The sequence below is a fragment of the Pelobates fuscus genome, chromosome 5 (assembly GCF_036172605.1).
Source record: "Pelobates fuscus isolate aPelFus1 chromosome 5, aPelFus1.pri, whole genome shotgun sequence".
Taxonomy (NCBI): domain Eukaryota; kingdom Metazoa; phylum Chordata; class Amphibia; order Anura; family Pelobatidae; genus Pelobates; species Pelobates fuscus.
The window spans coordinates 382,819,397-382,840,339 of record NC_086321.1 but is presented as its reverse complement, the minus strand read 5'-3'; the positions used below and the strand labels follow the sequence as shown (position 1 = coordinate 382,840,339).

At 43.0% G+C, this 20,943-nt stretch overlaps 1 protein-coding gene across 1 annotated transcript; it reads right to left on the bottom strand.

The window, feature by feature from the left end:
* Positions 1-34: 34 nt before the first annotated feature.
* Positions 35-16,383, bottom strand: CDC42EP4 (CDC42 effector protein 4). The gene is made up of 2 exons (XM_063456337.1): positions 16,250-16,383; positions 35-2,855 (listed from the first exon to the last, which is right to left on the bottom strand). Exon 2 carries the CDS (start codon positions 2,678-2,680, stop codon positions 1,748-1,750), a length of 933 nt encoding a protein of 310 aa, XP_063312407.1. The 5' UTR covers positions 2,681-2,855; positions 16,250-16,383; the 3' UTR covers positions 35-1,747.
* Between the last annotated feature and the right edge of the window lie 4,560 nt (positions 16,384-20,943).

Genomic DNA, 20,943 nt, shown 5'->3' with positions numbered 1-20,943 from the left:
TCGTGGGCCGAAGGGGCTAAAGTGGCTGAGTGAACATCCTCTCAAGGTGGCGCCTTAATTGGAGATCAGAGGTCAAAAGTCAATGATCAATAGTAATTACAGCCGAACTGGCAAATATTTTAGTTGATTTCTAAATATCCGAATGGTCGATCAAACAAAAATAAGATTAATTCACCAAAGTAAACCGGTAGGTAAATCTCGCTATGCTGCAATAAACCTTTAATATATGACAGCAAACGTCACTTGGTCTCAGCTCGGAGTCCTGCAAGCTGCATAGGATACATGTATTTAATAAAAAAAAAAACATTTATCATAAGGGGCATTCTGCCAGGCACGGTCACTCTTTACTGTGGTCCGTGAAGAAATAACAGCGTAGTGTTTTTATTCAATAAATAATAATACAAATAAAAAGTTTCCCTAAATGAGACCATAATAAAAGTTAAATAATAACACCCTTTATTTCTCCCCTTCTTTCTCAAGCAAAAAAATGACTGGCCAAATGTAAGACCAGCAATTCTGGAGCAAAATTCTAAACGTGAAGCTGTCACCATGGCAACACAGGGGAGTGTCCCTACTGAGTGATTGGGTCACACAATATGTAACCCCCCGGCCCCCGCAGAATCCTTCCTTATACATCTGGGCCAATACGTAGACTAGCAGTAACAGAGAACCGATAACCTCTGCGCTAATTGGTCTCTGCTGTGAAGGAACACCGCTCCTTCTATCAGTTGTTGGACTACAACTCTCATCTCCTTAGCCAACTGATGAAAGATAGTGTCAGTCCTAACAATGCAGCAACGTTATAGAAGAATCGTGACGTTCTAAAACCTTGGCTTTGTTAAAATACTGCTTCCCCTCCAAAAGAATCCGGGTCGGGGGGTGTAGCGTATGGCTTGGGAAAAATTCAGGACACTTGTCTTGGTCCTACTCAATGTTTGAGCTGCCAAACACATGACAAATTATTGCCACATTCCCGGATTCAGATCCTTCATTTGTTTAATAGCTGTAGTGAGTTTCAAAGTCACAAACATTAACTGTGACTTTGAGGACAAATAATGGATTCGAGAAGAATGGGGAACTGGCTAGAGTTTAAACTGTCTCCATGTGAATGGGGCTGTAAACTCGTTAGTAGAAATGTGTGGGGGGAAAAAATGGGAGGTCAGCAAGTGTCAAGAATTTATAATCTACAACAAAACTTAAAAAACAAATTTACATCCTTTTGGAGGGAGTCTTCAGACAGTCAGATGTCTGGCATACAACAAACCGTTATTGGTTGTCCTAATTGGGCTACCACCTTAAACATGACCCATTGCCCCAGGGGGCGATTCTAAATGTGACATTCAACCACTGGGCTGCTTTACAGCGTGACGCTAATCTCTCTCTGTCGTCCATTCTGTCTCTGGGATCAGCTGCTTGCTTTTAACATTTTGCCCCAATTAGAAAGCTTTTTGTCTTGGTTGGAGTGGAAATAGAACACAGGATCCACTCACATAGTCCTCAGCACGTTCTAGGTCTTGCATATTCACGGAAGGATCGTGCCAGTCTGTTTGGAGTGCTTTATCGCCATTCAATGTCTTAAAATGGCTTACAAACTCCATTCTTGGTTCCACGAAGCACACACGAGGCACATGGGAAAAGGGTCAATGCCTGAATAGCTTCCCAAGATCAACAAGGGGGTGAGCCAGTTTGCTTTACATTTGGGCAGTTTCTCCATTGAATAAAGAGACTACAGATATATTTGCTTTTTCTACACCCTAATCTCATCTTCGTCTTCCTCCTCGTCCATGAAGGAAAAGTCTCTTCCCTTCCTTACCTTTTCACCTGATTTACTTCTGGAGTCCGAATTCTTGCCTTTGGTGTCCTGGCTGTTGTGGTTAATGCCAGATGTAAGGCGAGACGTGGCTGCCTTACTCCCAGGATCGGGTGCATATGTTTGGTGTCCTGGATGTGAAGGACCCGTGCGCCAATTGGACACAGATTGCTGGCCAGACTGTATCCCATTTCCATCGAGATCATCCAGACTACGGTCCAGATCGTGTTCCCAATCACCTTTGTCCATGACGCTTAAAATGTCTCCAAGCATGGATGGCCCTAGGTCAATGTGAAAGGACATGATGGATTCTGCATGCTTCATGCCGTAGTTGCTTTTAGAAGATGGTTCTGGTAGCTCTGTTAATTCCCCAAACTCTTTCTCAGCCAGTGCAAGATCGTAAATGGGTGGTGGGCTCTGAGCCGAAGCCCCATTTATGTGTTGCTCAGGTACCTTTTTGACGGGGCTGGATGACAAGCTTTTGGGCATTTTCTTGCTGGAGGAGCTTTTCTCCATCTCCTTTTCAGTTAACTGGGGCAAAGAAACTGCATTTTTAACAAACAGGGCAGAGTCTCTGAGCGACCCGAGCATGTCCCTTCGATCGCTGCGGGTAACTGACAGAGAGCGTTTGCTGCTGCGGAAATGTCTGGATAATAGACCAGGCTTGGACACAGATTCTTCGGGCTCGGGTTGTTCCTCTCCTTTGCTTTTGAGAAATGAAGTATCTCCAAATGCATCTCCAGCCCTTCCAATGTGCATCGTGTGGCGAAAATCCCCCAAAGGAGCGCTAATCATCTCCGCTGTGAGGTCTGCTCGAGAGCGTCGCTTGGATACATTGGGGTTAGTGACCAACGGCTTTAAGATGGGCATCTTGGCTTGCTTGACCGTCTCACCGCTATCCCCTTTCACACACAATCCAATACAGAGTTAACAATGTTTCCCAAGATTGATAACAACGTGCCAAGGAGTGACGTCAGCGTATCCTCAGGGTGTTTCTCAAAACTGTGATGGGTTGTTATATAGACAAGTCCACATCCAAGGGTACCTGGAGGGGAAAAAAAAGCAGAAAAGTTAGGTGTTTATGTAATCATTGTGGAGCGTTCACATTGTAAACAAATCAATACGTAGAATAAAGCTCAACAAATACGACAAATAACAAAAAGAGTCCCCTATAAACCATATACAAGTGTACGGCTATTGATTTATTAAACCCCTCTGGACAAGGAGTTAGTCTCATGGTATTGTGACAGTCATGGCAGGTCTCTTGAACTGAAAGGGGTGAATTCACACATGTCTGAAACCATTCCAGTGCGTTTTCCGTCTGTATCGACACCATTAGCCATCACATTGCCGCAGTTACCGTATAGATCTGATTCATCGAGAGGGGGGAAAACGGAGGAATTCTAGGCAGAAGAATTTTGGATGGAGGTAAAAATGTTTAACGTTGGCAAGAAGGGATGAAAAAATTAGACTGGGCTGTAGGCATTGATGGACTGAAGAAGGGCTAGGGAAATGAGAGGCGAAAAGGGGCATCAAATGGCAAGACTTGAAACAGAAGGTGCAAATGGTTTGAAGATGGTGGGAAAGGAGAGCGGGTTCTGTACAAACCGATATTACATGTATTCCCTAATTCTAATGGTATTAAACTGATATTCAATGTATTCCCTAATTCTAATGGTATTTAACTGATATTGAATGTATATCCAAATAGTTATTTAACGGATAGCATTACAATATTTAAACCGGATGTAGATACATTTAACTTTCGTTAGTTTGTAATGATCGGCTTTGACAACCAAATAAAATAATTCAGAACGTCACAGCCTTGGAAGGATAAAAGGCTGTGAACAGGTATTGGAGATCTGGTACTGGGGAAGCAATATGATAAAAGGATGAGGACTGGAGAAGCGACAAATGTCAGAGTATTCCAGGAATACAAAGAAAGGAACGGGTATATTTTGTGCTTTTTTCCTTTTTATCTAAAGAATCAGCCTGTCACTTTAAATTAAGCATTTACTTCACATGTCCGCCCCCAATCTATCAGTTAGCTATAGGGGGATCGCTCTCTAGACTTGCAGAACTGTTCTTAACGGACGGGATAGGGTATTAATGGTGACAGCCGTCAAATCCAGCAGCGTCCCTGACACTCTAAGACGGTGACGGAGTTAGCCAGCCAGAAAACGCTGGCACTGCAATGGGGGAACAGACTGCCGGGTCTGCAAGTCGCTCGGTTTACAAAGCTGCGAATATGTCTACCTCCAGTGATGACGTGAAGGGGTTAATACAGCATTGCTTAGCAGTTACAGTATTTAGAGAATGGGCCGCATGCCCAGCATTGTAAAATCTAATTCCAGCACATTTCAACGTGCGCTGTTAGCCAGTTACTATGAAAGTCTATAAACTGACTATTTAACTGATACTTAGTGCTTTTAGCAAAACTGGTGGCGCTTGCTTGACGGGTATATTTACAGGATTACAGCTTTCACATCAGATCAACCTCGCACTCAATGGTGTTCATACAATACCTCTCGTTACGGAAAGCATGACATTACAATGGCAAAAAAAAAAAAAAAAATATATATATATATATATATATAAATAGATCCTGTGATTAATGTAAACTCTGCCCTGTGTCTAAAGCAGTATACAAATTATACAAAGTACATCTAATTAATAATTCATATTTTTACTTTTTTTTTTTATGGGTTACTCCAAGCACCATAACCACTTCAGTGATTTGAAGTGATGATCGTGCATGGAGTCTGTATGTGCGGCATTTCACTTTGAAAGACTGCACATACAGAGTTTTAACCCCTCTGCTGCTGGGGGTGTGACTATAGGAGGTCATTGGCTGAAAGCAATTAGCTGAACTCTCCGTGAAGGAATGGTGATGGCCGCGGCTCTGCAGAAGCAGGAAGCACCTCACGGGACCAGATACCGGGCCACTACCAGAGAGCTTGGCCAGGGTACATCTCACATCACTGCAGGGATTGAATGATTGGAGTAAACCTGTATTCCAGAGCTAAGGCACACTCCTCGCTGCAGCTTGATACGCCATGGTAAGACCCTTACTGTGGGCCTACCGTGCACGCGCAGCAATCTGTGCTCAGCCAACCCAATCCTTATCTATGAGAAGCATTCATCGCATTCAGTGTCGTCACGATGTACGTGATGGCGCTGAACATAAAGAACAATAAAGGTCTGTAGGAAGCTCCTCTAGTGATGGTCAGTCTGACGGCCACCAGAGTTATGGTTTTTGGACTAATGTAAATACTGTGGGGTTTTTTCAGAAACCGAAATGGTTACATTGCGTAAGAAAAGGGACACTATCTGTGCACCAAAACCACTAGAGAGGGGGCATGCCGTCCTCATTTAACCGGATATGCAAGTACAGACTGTACATGCGCTGTCTGTCCAGCCATCCCTTTCTCACAGAGGGCGACCTGGATAATTATAGAAGAACGATATTCTATTTAAAAAAAAAAAACAACAACAACAATAACTTTATTTTAGGGGATTTATTGTTTGAGCTGAAGGGATTGTCCGCTGTGTCCACGTGGAATTACAAATGAATTCCTGTCTTCTAGCAGAGTAAATAAACACCAAACAGCCAGCGTTATTGGCCCAAAGCATTCTGGGTATGAATCTGATATGACTGCAGTTCTGTGTTTGACCGCCCATCAGCAGAGGGGCCAGAGCCAAATCGTGGCGCTGTCATTGCAAGTGTAAACAAAACACTGTGACGGGTTTCATTGTGCCTGGTCGGCAGAATCTGCCGATCCTCCCGGGATATCCTGACCCAGCTCTATCTGTATCAAAAAGTACTCTGCTCACATGTTAACCACTTCCTTTCCAGACACCGGGCCACCGCGCAGCGCCATGCTTGAGCCTTTTACATTTTAACCCTATAAGTACTCTAAAGTGCAAACCGTTAGCATCATGGGGACACCACAAAAACAGTCTTCTTAATAGTCGGTGTGTAGAGAATCTTTGTATATGTATCAAGTAAAGCGAGATTTTATGTATGAAGTCAGTTGCGCTGTACAGTAAGCGCCCATTGCAATGAATGTGAGACCAGGGATTGATTGATAATAGCACCCTCTCTGCCTTCCTAGCAGATATTTTAATACATTTTCCAGTGCGGTTCTGTATTTGGCTACCCCAATGCCTGGAAAGATCTCTATTATGGTTTTTCTCATTTATATCTCCATTATGTATTTTATATATGTTTTTAAGTTAACGCATAATTTCCATTTATCTACCAAATTAAAGAGTAATCGAAGCATGTTAACCTCTACGTGTAGACGCAGTGATTATGGTGCAGAAGCAGTGGCGGATCCAGAAAATAGTGCAGCTACCTCATATGGGGCCCTTTGTTAGATGGGGCCCCTTTAATGTTGCAGGGAGTGCTGGGAGGAAGTGACTGTTACTTCCTCCCAGCTTACAGACTTAGGGGGCTGGGAGGACACAGAAAGTAGGAGCTTCAGACTCCCATCATTATCAGCCAGCCCCAGGAAGTCCCCTTCCTGCAACCAAAAGGTATGGAAGCAGGGGGTGGTTAACAATATGTAAACTGCAATTTGTATGGGTCTGTGAGTATGTGGGGTGTGTGTGTGTGTAGGTATGTATGGGTCTGTGAGTATGTGGGGTGTGTGTATGGTTATGTATGTGTCAGTGAGTATGTAGGGGTGTGTATGTATGGTTAGGTATGTGGGTGTGTATGGTTAGGTATGTGTCAGTGAGTGTGTGTGTGTGTGTGTGTAGGTATGTATGTGTCAGTGAGTGTGGGTGTGTGTATGTAGTTTGTGTGTGTGTATGGTTAGGTATGTGTCAGTGAGTGTGTGTGTGTGTATGGTTGAGTATGTGGCTGTGTGGGTGTGTATTGCTAGGTAGGAGTCAGTGAGTATTTATGGGTGTGTGTGTGTGTGTGTATGGTTAGTAGTGATGTCCCGAACTGTTCGCAGGGAACCGTTCGCCGGCGAACATAGCTTGTTCACGGCGGGCGAACATATGCGATGGTCGGTCCGCCCCCTATTCGTCATCATTTGAGTAAACTTTGACCCTGTACCTCACAGTCAGCAGACACATTCCAGCCAATCAGCAGCAGACCCTCCCTCCCAGACCCTCCCACCTCCATGACGAATAGGGGGCGGACCGACCATCGCATATGTTCGCCCGCCGCGATCAAGCTATGTTCGCCGGCGAACGGTTCCTTGCGAACGGTTCGGGACATCACTACTGGTTAGGTATGTGTCAGTGAGTATGTGTGTGTGTTATTGTGTTTATGTCCCCGTGTGTGGCCTCCTGCTGCAGCCCTTTTATCCCCGCTACAGCCCCCACCAGTGCCCCTCCCGAGACTTGGTTCTGGATCCACCCCTGGTGCTGTTAGACTGCAGGCACCGTTCTCCCATTTTGCAGCCACAATATTTAAATGACTTGATGAAAACAGGGACATCCGAGACCCCTGTGGCCTGCGCCCGCTCAGCAATTACTGCGGTGTGTTAATTTTATCCTATTTCGGATGGGACTGATTGTAAGGATCAATTGACTATCGGCCGATTACGACCAACGAAATATGGATGACATGGAATTAATATGGAAATTGAAGGGGAACTTTGTTCTGGGCCGCAGGTGATCAGGGGGTGGAGCCACAGGTGTCTCTGGGAACCCCTGGTCTTGGTCATATCGCAAAGTTTGACAGAGACCAGGTGATGGCGCCTGTACCCTATACGCACTATGTTGGCATGTAGTGGTTATGGTGCTCAGAGTGCCCCATTTAAGAGGTTAAAACATTTTTAATAAAAAACTGAATGATTGTTGGGACTTCAAAGTGAATTTCAGTCAGCCATAACATGGCTGACTGAAAATGTGATAATTTAGCCTGAAGTTTTAAATTCAACATTGAATTCGCAATGAATAACCTTTTCTGGGATTTATTTATTAAACGATGAATTGTAAACCAAACTGCGCTATCCAGGGCAAAGATGGTTTGAAGAATTCTCCAGCTCGGTATAGTCACGGCCTGGCTATTTTCTAGAGGTCATTTTGCAATAAATGTTTCACAATAAAACCCTGCCTGTTCCTGACGGCTCTGTGAGGACACAGATTGTGGTCAATAGATTGCTTTCCTCCAATCAGCACTGAAATCCAATATTATTCTGTTTTACCACTTCTGCTGGGATGCTGTTCCCACTAACCAGTCGGATGACATTGCTGGGAACCTGTGGCTCACTCCCGCTGTAGAAGCAGAGGATGCTGCTGGTAATGCGGTTTATTTGGAATAAGGCAGAGCCTGACTGATACAACATATTATTCCCCTGACTCATTGCCCGCATTAACCAACGTCCCAAAGAAAACACTAGATCGACTCCTACGTGACTGAGCGTGTTGCTGCTTACATCTGGACTGAGTGAAAAAAATACAATATCTCAGAATGTGGACAGCCACCCGACAAACAAATATTATTAATGTTTAGCTCTGTAGCTTCCAACAAACCCGAATCCAGAGTGACAGTCCTGATGTGGGACTACTGGTCTGATAACTGTGGTGACCTCAAACGGCAGAGTGCTCCGTTAAATGCCGCTGGGCGAGAGCCTTTCCTAAGATCGCTCTGCACGGTAGTCCGCTGTTTTAAGGTCAGGCAGACTTCCTTTCTGTTCTTAATTCAAATCCAAATAAATATGGGTAAAATCTGCAGCCACGTAGCTGTACAGCGTGGGCCCAGAAAACGGCAGGTGAAACCATTATATTGTCACAACCACAGGAGCCATCATTCAATTCAAAAACACACTCCTGGCAATACTGCGTATGCTAAACCACTATCTTTTGTAAATCATTGTCATATATCTGTATGAAGACCATTCCTGTCTCTGCAGCAACATTCAAAGTAATTGATTACCAAGAAATAACCAAACAAAAACCGCGTCTATGGAAGGCTCGTTAATGCATTATCGCTAAAATACGTTTTTATAAAGACACAGGATGTCTGGAAAGCCTCAAGTAATTCCTTAAGGAGTTTAGTGTCCCTCAACACTCTGACACTCAAAATGATTTGCATAATAAATGTGCATTTATAATCTCAGCAGCTGCTATGACATCACGTGCTGCCGACATGTCAAGTTATTTCATTCATGTCTTTTCATGAATGAAGCGATTGATGACGTTATAAACTCATGCTGGCCTAGGGCTCATGGTATGTGCTCTGTGTGTGTCCAGTGAAAACGATGGAGCAATCAGGATTGGCTGAGAAATCCCAGCCAGTTACTGATGCAGGATACATGGCTGACTTTTAGAATTGTGTTTTATAATGTATAGGGAGAGCAAGAGCTGTATGTACAGCAGTGTGTACGTGTGTGTCCATTGTATCACTCCTCATTATAGCAACAAAATGCTACCAGGTGTTCTCTAATTTGTGCTCCAGAAATATGTGTGCGTGAACGGGCCCTGGGCATCGATTTACTGCAATTCCTCCTGTGCACACGTGTTCAAGGAATCATGGGATAATTTCAATTTATATTGTATGCCAGGCTGTGCCAAAACAAAAACCCAAATCACCATTTTTAACAAATAGTCTGACATTTCTTTCACATTTCCAAATTACTTGTTATATGTCCACATCTTTTACTTATTTTTTTGGTATATCAGAGATGGTAAAAATCACAGGATTAAAAGCCGGCCTGCATGTTTTTGGTACACAAACCCTTAAACTTTCTTTTTATAAATAAATACTCTATTAGCCACTCGTGGAAATAGCCACGTTTGCCCACTGGGTCACTACAGGCCCACGCATAAAATAAATATTCCCTAATAACCTCCACGGGTATAATAACCAGAGAATAAGCACAAAATCTGCCTGTGTTTTGTATCTGTATTTTTTTTTTGTCCACTAACACATTTGATACAATCAATGGGGATTAGAATAGACCCCCATTTTAATTGTAATGATATTTTTAGATAGTTATCCCTCTTCGCCCTCAGACCACCTTGATTTCCAGAACTGACAGCCATTTTATTTTTTTAAATCCTAAATAAATGCAATCTTTAAAGAATGACGGCATTTTGGCACTGAATATGTAAGTGCGCCTGACTTTCGACTGTCTAGTTTGTGTTCCTTTAAGGATGTCTAATTACCCGTACTAGGCCTCCAGCAGAAAGTGAAAATACAGGCTCAGACAACACAGAGGGGAACACTGTTCTACCCAAGCAGTCAGCCAACGTGCAACCCTTCCAAAAAGGCCGGGAGTGCATCAGCTTCACACGTCCCGTGCAAACGCTGCTGGAGGAGCCTTAATATTTGGGATCCTGTGACTGGTCGATGTGAATGGACTCCTTTTATACACCGCTGTATACCTCCTCATAACCAGCCCACTGGACTCTCCACCACAAAGACTTAGTGTGCGAAGTTAATACTCCACTGGACGAGACCATCGTGACTAGAGATGGGATACTGGGGTTGTGTACTGTGCTGTGCAAAGCCTTCTATTTAACCCATTAAAGATCCCAATTATCTACATCAGGGTAATAATCTGGTACTTGGGGACCCGCCTCCAGGGCTGGATTTAGATGAAAAGAGGCCCTAGGCTATTCCACTTATGAGGCCCTTTCACCTCCCATTTTTAAGTTTGTAAATTACATGAGAGACAATAAAATACATCATTGCTGTGATATATATCAATATGTTAAATAAAACATGTTGTGATTGGTACTAACCTTTATAAAAAATGTGGCACGGATAATTAAAAAAAAGTCGAGATGAGGAGAGGGGGTGACTAAAAAAAATTACCTTAAATCCCTGGTGGTCCGGTGGGGTCCCTGGTGGTCCGGTGGCCCTTATTTCCGGTCTGCAGCTCCGCAGCAGACCATGGATCTTGCGAGACCCAATCAGAGCGTTGCCGGGGTGACCCGCGGCAACGCTCTGATTGGGCAGTGCACGCAAGATCCATGGTCTGCAGCTCTGCACATTGCAGAGCTGCAGACCGCCGGTCTCGGCGATCGCTAGAGCCAAACAGGCTCTGGCCAATCAGGTGTCCCGGTGAAACTTCAGATATCTGCTAATACGAAAAGGTGGTGAGGGACAATCCTCAGTTTATACATTGCAGCACGTAGAGGTAGTGATTTCAGATCACTTCATTCCAGCACTTGTAAATGGGAATCTGCACTGGAGTCGAGCAGCCCGCAGCTGCTGTAGCAGCTCCTGCCCTTGAGCTGTACCTGGTCAGTCGGGTCCCCACTGGACCCCAGGGAAGCCACCATCACTGCTAGCATAACCCTCCCCTCATACAAATAATACGAACAGCCCACACACAAACACAACACAATCCGCACAAACGTAACCCCACTGACAATCCACATACATGCACACAACCCCACATGCAGCCCCTCACATACACACACTACCAAAACACACAATGTGACATATCCACACACACACTACCCCAAACAGCTCCTCACATACACACACTACCAAACACACAATGTGACATATACACACACACACACACACACACACAATACCCCAAACAGCCCCTCACATACACACACTACCAAAACACACAATGTGACATATCCACACACACACACACACACACAATACCCCAAACAGCCCCTCACATACATACACACAATTCCACAAGCTGCCCCCATTCATAGGTGTCATACAGGATACCACAAACTACTCGTGAACATATACAATATAACAGCTCATATACGCACAAATACAACGATACAAAGCAATCACAGTATCAATAACACAAGCAGAATACGGCAACATACACACCTCAATTTAAAATAATGGCTACGGGCCATCACAATCCTATTTCGGCACAATGCTCCTAAAAGGTTGCCTACCCTGTCCTAGTACATCAGCACTTTCATTTTAATATAAAATATTGTTACATTTTTCCCTAGCCAGCTTTCACAAGCAGGAAATGTTGTACTGCGCTGTAGAATATGTTGGCACCTTACAGCTAAATACATTTGAGATATTTCCTTTGTAAAGGCAGAATTACTTTTAGATGCTGCATAACTTTAAAACATTTTACCCTCCTCTAACAGGAACCAAAATAGTTTTTCCCCTAAACTGTCCACCTGTTGGTTCTGTCTGAATGCGCTCATTACAAGTTGGTTTGTTCATTCCTGTGGATTAACCCTGTGTATGCCAGAGGACTCGCTGATTCCAAGTGTTTTTATTAAGTTTTTATTAAGTTCTAGCCAGGATATAGATTGTACATCGCCGTGATGCTACCGGATCACTTATTAGAGTTTTAAAGTATTATATTCAGGAATTCCTTGATGTGGATTTGTTAAAATGATTATTTTATATGCTTTACTCACCCTGAAGGCTGGCCGTCTCGTTAATGTGAGCTTATGTTATAGAATAAGGGACATCTGATGGGATTGAGTCATTGGAAGGGATGACCTCATATACACACAGGCAAACAGAAAAAGTCCCAGAGCTTCAGGCTAGGAATGGGTGGGAACTCCCCACAAACTGCTACAATTGCCCAACGCTGTTAAATACTCCCTTTATCACGCTCATACAGTTTGTGTGTTTCGAAGCTCATTCTGTTTTTTTACTACAACTCCCATAATTCTCTACCAGCCATTTACAAATGAATATCACACACAGAAGAGAAAATAGCACAGTCAGTAAAAAAGGGGGACAAAACCTTTTTTAGATACATAAATGAGAAAAGAAAAGTAAAACAAGGATTAGTTAGATTAAAAACAAAAGAAGGAAGGTATGTAGAAGAGGATAAAGGTCTAGCTGACTGCCTCAATGAATATTTTTGTTCGGTATTTACAGATGAAAATGAAGGAAAGGGACCTCAGTTAAGAAAAAGGATAAATGAGTCATTTATTACACGTGAGTTTACAGAGGAAGAGGTTCTATTTCAACTGTCAAAAGTAAAGACAAATAAGTCAATGGGACCTGATGGAATACACCCAAAGCTATTAAAAGAGCTTAGTGGTGTACTAGCAAAACCATTAACAGATTTATTTAACCAATCATTGATAACAGGAGTAGTCCCAGAAGATTGGAAGTTAGCGAATGTTGTGCCCATTCACAAGAAAGGTAATAGGGAGGAGTCGGGCAACTATAGGCCAGTAAGCCTTACTTCAGTAGTGGGGAAAGTGATGGAAACCATGTTAAAGGATAGGATTGTTGAACATCTAAAAACACATGGATTTCAAGATCAGAGACAACATGGGTTTACTTCAGGGAGATCATGCCAAACTAATCTTATTGATTTTTTTGATTGGGTAACTAAAATTATAGATCAGGGTGGTGCAGTAGACATTGCTTACCTCGATTTCAGTAAGGCTTTTGACACTGTTGCACATAGAAGGCTTATCAACAAACTACAATCTTTGAGTTTGGATTCCAATATTGTTGAATGGGTAAGGCAGTGGCTGAGTGACAGGCAACAGAGGGTTGTAGTCAATGGAGTATATTCGAAGCTTGGGCTTGTCACCAGTGGGGTACCTCAGGGATCTGTACTTGGACCCATTCTCTTTAATATTTTTATTAGTGATATTGCAGAAGGTCTTGATGGTAAGGTGTGTCTTTTTGCGGATGATACTAAGATATGTAACAGGGTTGATGTTCCAGGAGGGATAAGCCAAATGGAAAATGATTTAGGTAGACTAGAAAAATGGTCAGAGTTGTGGCAACTGACATTTAATGTGAATAAGTGCAAGATAATGCATCTTGGACGTAAAAACCCAAGGGCAGAGTACAGAATATTTGATAGAGTCCTAACCTCAACATCTGAGGAAAGGGATTTAGGGGTGATTATTTCTGATGACTTAAAGGTAGGCAGACAATGTAATAGAGCAGCAGGAAATGCTAGCAGAATGCTTGGTTGTATAGGGAGAGGTATTAGCAGTAGAAAGAGGGAAGTGCTCATGCCATTGTACAGAACACTGGTGAGACCTCACTTGGAGTACTGTACACAGTACTGGAGACCCTATCTTCAGAAGGATATTGATACCTTAGAGAGAGTTCAAAGAAGGGCTACTAAACTGGTTCATGGATTGCAGGATAAAACTTACCAGGAAAGGTTAAAGGATCTTAACATGTATAGCATGGAGGAAAGACGAGACAGGGGGGATATGATAGAAACATTTAAATACATAAAGGGAATCAACACAGTAAAGGATGAGACTATATTTAAAAGAAGAAAAACTACCACAACAAGAGGACATAGTCTTAAATTAGAGGGACAAAGATTTAAAAATAATATCAGGAAGTATTACTTTACTGAGAGGGTAGTGGATGCATGGAATAGCCTTCCAGCTGAAGTGGTAGAGGTTAACACAGTAAAGGAGTTTAAGCATGCGTGGGATAGGCATAAGGCTATCCTAACTATAAGATAAGGCCAGGGACTAATGAAAGTATTTAGAAAACTGGGCAGACTAGATGGGCCGAATGGTTCTTATCTGCCGTCACATTCTATGTTTCTATGTTTCTAATATGGATCGTCCATCAATTCTTTCATAAACTATCGTCCCTGCAGGCAAAATACTTCAATAATACTTTGCGGTTTGTGTGAGAGTATTAGGTTTGCCCTGGGGCAAAATGAAATCACCATGGTGATATCACATCTCTGGAATTGTGTTAGTTAATACACACGGTAAAAAAAAAACAACCACAACCACACACAGCGTTACAGGATGTGCAACACCTGCCCGTAACGTCTTCAATCACCAGCAATAACTCCACATGGAGTCTCCATTAGACGTCAAGTTGGACGCAGCCACGGGCCACAAACAATGGCTATTCAATGATTCCAGCCGTGCAACAACATCTGTCAAGGGCCCCCGGAGTACACGTCAGCACCCCGTCTCAAAAGCTTTTAGAGCTGGTCTACTCTGGTTCTAAATCAGGAGAATTCTACAGACCGCAAGATTAGAACTATTGTAGCCATTCCATCGCGATAACTCTTTATAAACATTCCACCACCCGTTTTCTGCTGCCAGTCCATATATACCTATTGTACAGCGCAGCGGAATTTGTTGGTGCTTCATGAATAATAATATAAAAGGACCGAGGATTCGATCTGTACATGTCTGTGTTATGGGCCACGGACAGTTTGGTTGTGGCCTGGTGTTATTGGTTTCTCAGCCATTTACCAACTGCCGGGCCGGCTTTGTTGGGACTTGAATTGAGAAGACTGAGGTGTAGATATTGGAGGATTTGATGACTGTGAAATGTCCACATTGCTTTGATCCAGCAGCAGACGGGACAGAGATAAGATCTCAGGTGACAGATGGTAAATTCTCACTCTGAAGGTAAAATGGCATCAAATGGCCGTATTGCACGTTTATCGCCGACCACTTTACCCGAACCCTGGGTGAAAGACGCTCTAATCACCATATGACATGCCAGTTACACCATCCCACCAGCGGCGTCTGGAAAGATAATGGGGCCTATTCACTAAACATCCAACTGCAGTCAATTTGCAATAAATGCTGGTTTGCTAAATATTCTCTAACTGTAATAGTCTCAGCTTGACGCGTTCTTCGCCACCGTGAGAGCTGACACAAACTTGGAGACAAAAATCACAAACTGGGAAAAGTTAACAGTGTTTTCAGCTACTTTGGACTAAAACGTCTCTTGAAATTCCCAACAATTCCCTCTTTAATAAATCCCTTTTTTATTTTTTATTTTTATTCAGCTTTACATTCCAACAATTCAATGTTTAATGACACTCTCTTCCTACATTTTAATATTTTACCCCATCGTGCATATTCTGAAATAAACTCCCCAATCCTAAATAAACGTAACCCTGTGAGTGCCAGCACAGTCCTGATCCTTGTAATCTCAAGCAGCCATCATTTTCTAGCTACACAAAACTATTTAGAAAACTCACACAGAGATACAGAGCGTTTACATCTTCATAGAATCGGATTGTAAACGTTCCAAAAATCCCAAACAAACCAAAAGCCCTACAGCCAAGTGAAAAGACCCTCCAAACCCCCAGCAGTGAATGGGCTGCAGCACACAATGAGGGCAGTCAGGCCTTTGTGTTGCTTTTGAACACACGCACCCCATGGCTGGGACCAATGGCAGCACATTCTAGTAAATGCCCACCGCCCATCCCTCCAGGCCAGGCTGTAACCACTGCAGTGCTGGCTGCAGGATCCCACACTAACCACCCTCCCAGCTCACTGCAGATCAGCAATGCAGGGGTTAACCAATGTAGCAAGTCCACATTGTTGCAGAGTATTGGAAGCCCAGACAGGCTGCATGCTGGATACAATGTAGCAGAATGTGTTATTATTTATATAGCTCCAACTTATTCCGCAGCGCTGTACAATATTATAAAAGGGGAAATGTAACAATAAATGAGACAATTACACAATGTTACAGGAACAATAGGCTGCTGAGATAATGACTTGGCAGAATTGAGGAAGCTTCTAGCAGAGGCCACTTACCTGTGCTGATACTGTGGCAGATTCTGAGTCCGGCGTACGCTCCCAGGGGCCGAGATCTGTGCCATTCGCCCTCTCAGAGGAACTGTGCCAGTCTGTGCTCACACTCACATAAAGACCTGCAGTACAATGCAGGCCCCTCCCTCTCCCAGCAGGCCCCGCCCACCACACTGTTTAAAGGGACAGTCCAGCATGTGTGTCTGCATGAGAACATATGGATTTCAGCTAAACAAGCCTGTAAATAGCGTTTATTGTCAGAGTATCGCTTTCAGAGACAAATCCATTCAATTTACTAACAATGCAATCTAATCTACTTTTAGATTAGTGGGTAATACAATCAGGAGAGATCTCTCTCACTGAGTTAACTACTAAAGGGAGAATTGTCAGGAATTCAGTGATTTTCAGATTTAAAGCAGTCCCGTCCCACCTGCACAATCCGTATTTCAGAACGATAGAAATACAGAATCTAGAAAATACTCATTCTGAGTTTTACTGAGATTACTGAGTTTTACTGAGATTCCAGCCCAGTAAAGAGATACTGAGACAGATTAGGGCAGGCTTTCCCAAACTGCTGAACTACAACTCCCATCATTCTATGAATGAAATAGGCTGGGAATCATGGGAGTTGTAGTTCAGCAACATGTTGAGGGCCGGTGTTTGGGGAAGCCTGGATTAGGGACTACTTGGTATATTTCCTGACAGTTCTAGACCCTGCGCTGAGCTACCGCCGTCTAGAACTGTCAGTATATTAGCTGTGTTTATCCTGCAGTCTCATGGGATCCTCCATGGACGTCAATGCTGTAATCTTGTGCATGCGCGAGAGTACACCAATCCTGTCTGCTCCTGGTGCTGTAGCTGAAGAGGACCAGCCGGATGAAGATGGTTCGCTGACTTTGATATATTATCTACCAAACCTGTATTTAAAGCGTGGCTATTTAAATGGTTCTTTCTATTTATAATACCATACTGAGCATTATTCAATAGGTCCCCCCCCCCCCATACAAAAAATAAGTCTAATAACACCTGGGGGAATCCAGTGCTTCACCAAGCACCGCACATTGTGCGAAACCGAAAATATCTCAATATGTGCTTCACAAACGGACTCCTACAACCATAACCACTTCTAAGAGTCCAAGTAGTCATGGTGGTTGGAGTAACGCAGTGTCTGACTTGTGTGCAATTTGTAGCCATGTGACCCAAAGCCAGGCTGGCAGTAACGTATTTACACTATTAATAATACTTATATTTTTGGTGCTATTACATTTTTTTTGTATTTAAAACATGAAAAATACACGTAGTTTGAAGGAACCCTATAGTGTCAGGTACACAAACCCGTATCCCAGACACCACAGTGTTCCAATAACTAATATACTCGCCAACCATTGCAGTAAAACTCCATGGCTGAGATATTCAATCTTCATCAACCAATCATCTCTCCATAGAAATACATTGTAAGGCGACTGTGCATGATATATACTGTACTGTACGATAAGCTGTATACTGTACGATAAGCTGTATATTGTACATTAAGCTATATAGCGTACATTAAGCTGTATATACTATACATTAAGCTATATACTATACATTAAGCTGTATACCGTACATTAAGCTGTATACTGTACATTAAGCTGTATACTGTACATTAAGCTGTATAATATACATTAAGCTGCATACCGTACATTAAGCTGTATACTATACATTAAGCTGCATACCGTACATTGAGCTGTATAATATACATTAAGCTGTATACCGTACATTAAGCTGTATACTACACAATAAGCTGTATACTACACAATAAGCTGTATACCATACATTAAGCTTTATACCATACATTAAGCTGTATACCGTACATTAAGCTGTATACCGTACATTAAGCTGTATACCGTACATTGAGCTATATACCGTACATTGAGCTATATACCGTACATTAAGCTGTATACCGTACATTAAGCTGTATACCGTACATTGAGCTATATACCGTACATTAAGCTGTATACCGTACATTAAGCTGCATACCGTACATTAAGCTGCATACCGTACATTAAGCTGTATACCATACATTAAGCTGTATATTGTACATTGAGCTGTATACCGTACATTGAGCTATATACCGTACATTAAGCTGCATACCGTACATTAAGCTGCATACCGTACATTAAGCTGTATATTGTACATTGAGCTATATACCGTACATTAAGCTGTATACCGTACATTAAGCTGTATACCGTACATTAAGCTGTATACCGTACATTGAGCTATATACCGTACATTAAGCTGCATACCGTACATTAAGCTGTATACCGTACATTAAGCTGTATACCGTACATTGAGCTATATACCGTACATTAAGCTGTATACCGTACATTAAGCTGTATACCATACATTAAGCTGTATATTGTACATTGAGCTGTATACCGTACATTGAGCTATATACCGTACATTAAGCTGTATACCGTACATTAAGCTGCATACCGTACATTAAGCTGCATACCGTACATTAAGCTGTATATTGTACATTGAGCTATATACCGTACATTAAGCTGCATACCGTACATTAAGCTGTATACCGTACATTAAGCTGTATACCGTACATTGAGCTATATACCGTACATTAAGCTGCATACCGTACATTAAGCTGTATACCGTACATTAAGCTGTATACCGTACATTGAGCTATATACCGTACATTAAGCTGCATACCGTACATTAAGCTGTATACCGTACATTAAGCTGTATACCATACATTAAGCTGTAGTTGTGGTGGCTATAGAGTCCTTTTAATGTCTTTTAGTTTATTTCCTATAAATTCTCCCTTATTTTTCCAATTTAAGAATAAAAACCTATGTTTTATCAGTTTAAAGCCAGCTGACCGTGCCATTGTTCGTTTTACTGTCTATAAAATGATCCGGTTTGCAGTAATCACTGTATCAGTCACCAGAGATTGTCTGAATTTAGATACAGCCTTTATTTACTTCAAATCAGATTTCAACTCCTAATGGAGAGAATCAGAGTATCTAGAATCTGAGTGATCAAGACTCTTTCTGGTATCTCTGAGAATCTGCCCCTTCACCCCGTGACCCCGGGAATCTGCCTCTTTACCCTGAGAATCTGCCCCTTCACCCTGTGACTCCAGGAATCTGCCCCTTCACCCTGTGACCCAGGGAATCTTCCCCAATCACACTGTGACCCCAAGAACCTGCCCTTCACCCTGGGATCTGATCCTTCACCCTGTGACTCTTGAAACCTACCCCTTAACTCTGATAATCTGCCCCTTCACCCTGTGACCCTGGGAATCTGACCCTTCACCCTGTGACCCAGGAATCTGCCCCTTCACCCTGTGACCATGGGAACCTGCCTCTTACCCTGATAATCTGCCCCTTCAGTCTGTGACCCTGGGAATCTGCCCCTTCAGTCTGTGACCTTGGGAATCTGCCCCTTCAGTCTGTGACCTTGGGAATCTGCACCTTCAGTCTGTGACCCTAGGCATCTATCCCTTCACCCTGTGACCCAGGAATCTACCCCTTCACTCCGTGACCCAAGGAACCTGCCCCTTCACCCTGTGACTCCAGGAATCTGCCCCTTCAGTCTGTGACCCTGGGAATCTTCCCCTGTGACCCCAGGAACCTGCCCCTTTGCCCTGTGTGACCCAGGAATTTGCCACTTTACCCCGGTTCAGAAAACACAGATTGGATTAAAAAGCTTCAATCTAAGTTTTGTTTGTTTTTATTTACATAAAAGATCATGTAAATGTATAGTTATATCCCCGGCACTCTGTTTCTCTGGCGCCTAACATCAATCGTGCGTTAAAATTACTGCGTGCTGGTGACGTGAAATTAGCTTCTCCCACCCTGCGCTCCCCGCCCCCGCCTGCTTTCAAAATGTATTTAAAAAAAATAAGAATTAAAGTCCTCTTCCACGTCCCTCCCCTCACCGATCCAGACCGCGTGCATTTGCGCTAAGCCGGTGAAACGGTCAGATGAAATGCTTATTTTTTCTTTTTGAGAAGTATTTGGTTGGACCATGGATGACGCGATGTGACATCAGACAGGGTGTGGAAATTAAGCGAGGAGGACCTTGCTCCGTTCTTGATTCAAGGTAAGTTTTAGAAGTTTAAAAATAAACAAGGGGGGGGGGGGGGGACACAAAATCACGCTGGTGACACAATGTCACAAAAAGTGTAACCCTTTAATGCCACATTCTGAGTGTGAGCCCCTTTTTTTGGCCAGACCATGGGATGGGGGGCCCCACTTGCTCGCTATTATCAGGAGGTGAGGGGCCACAGTCTTGCTACGCCTGGTACAGTTGGGTTATGTTATCAATATTAAATATAAATACCCAGGTAATGGACCATCAGGACCCCCTGGACAGGTCACACTCTTAGATATTGACACGTGAGCCCCATGTTACGTTAGAACCAATGCTTATCACCAATCTGTGTGTCTACTCGCCTTCTGTAAATATAAGCCTAATCCTTTTTAAATGCTCACCAAACACATTAACCAAACTCCTCTTTTACCCGCATTCATAAAACCAAGTCTGGGACTTTAAGAAAGCCTGTGAGATGCAAACTGTGTCTGTGGAAGCTTTACGACAGCCTGCCTGCCTGCCTTAGCTGTGACTGCAATAGGTGCCTGTCTATAGCATTTGGAACCATGACAGCCTTCGTGGTCAGCAGCATGTTTATAGTTATTACACAG

What these genes read in the sequence shown, in the direction of transcription:
- CDC42EP4 (XM_063456337.1), bottom strand. Translation starts at nt 2,680, where the DNA reads ATGCCCATCTTAAAGCCGTTGGTCACTAACCCCAATGTATCCAAGCGA.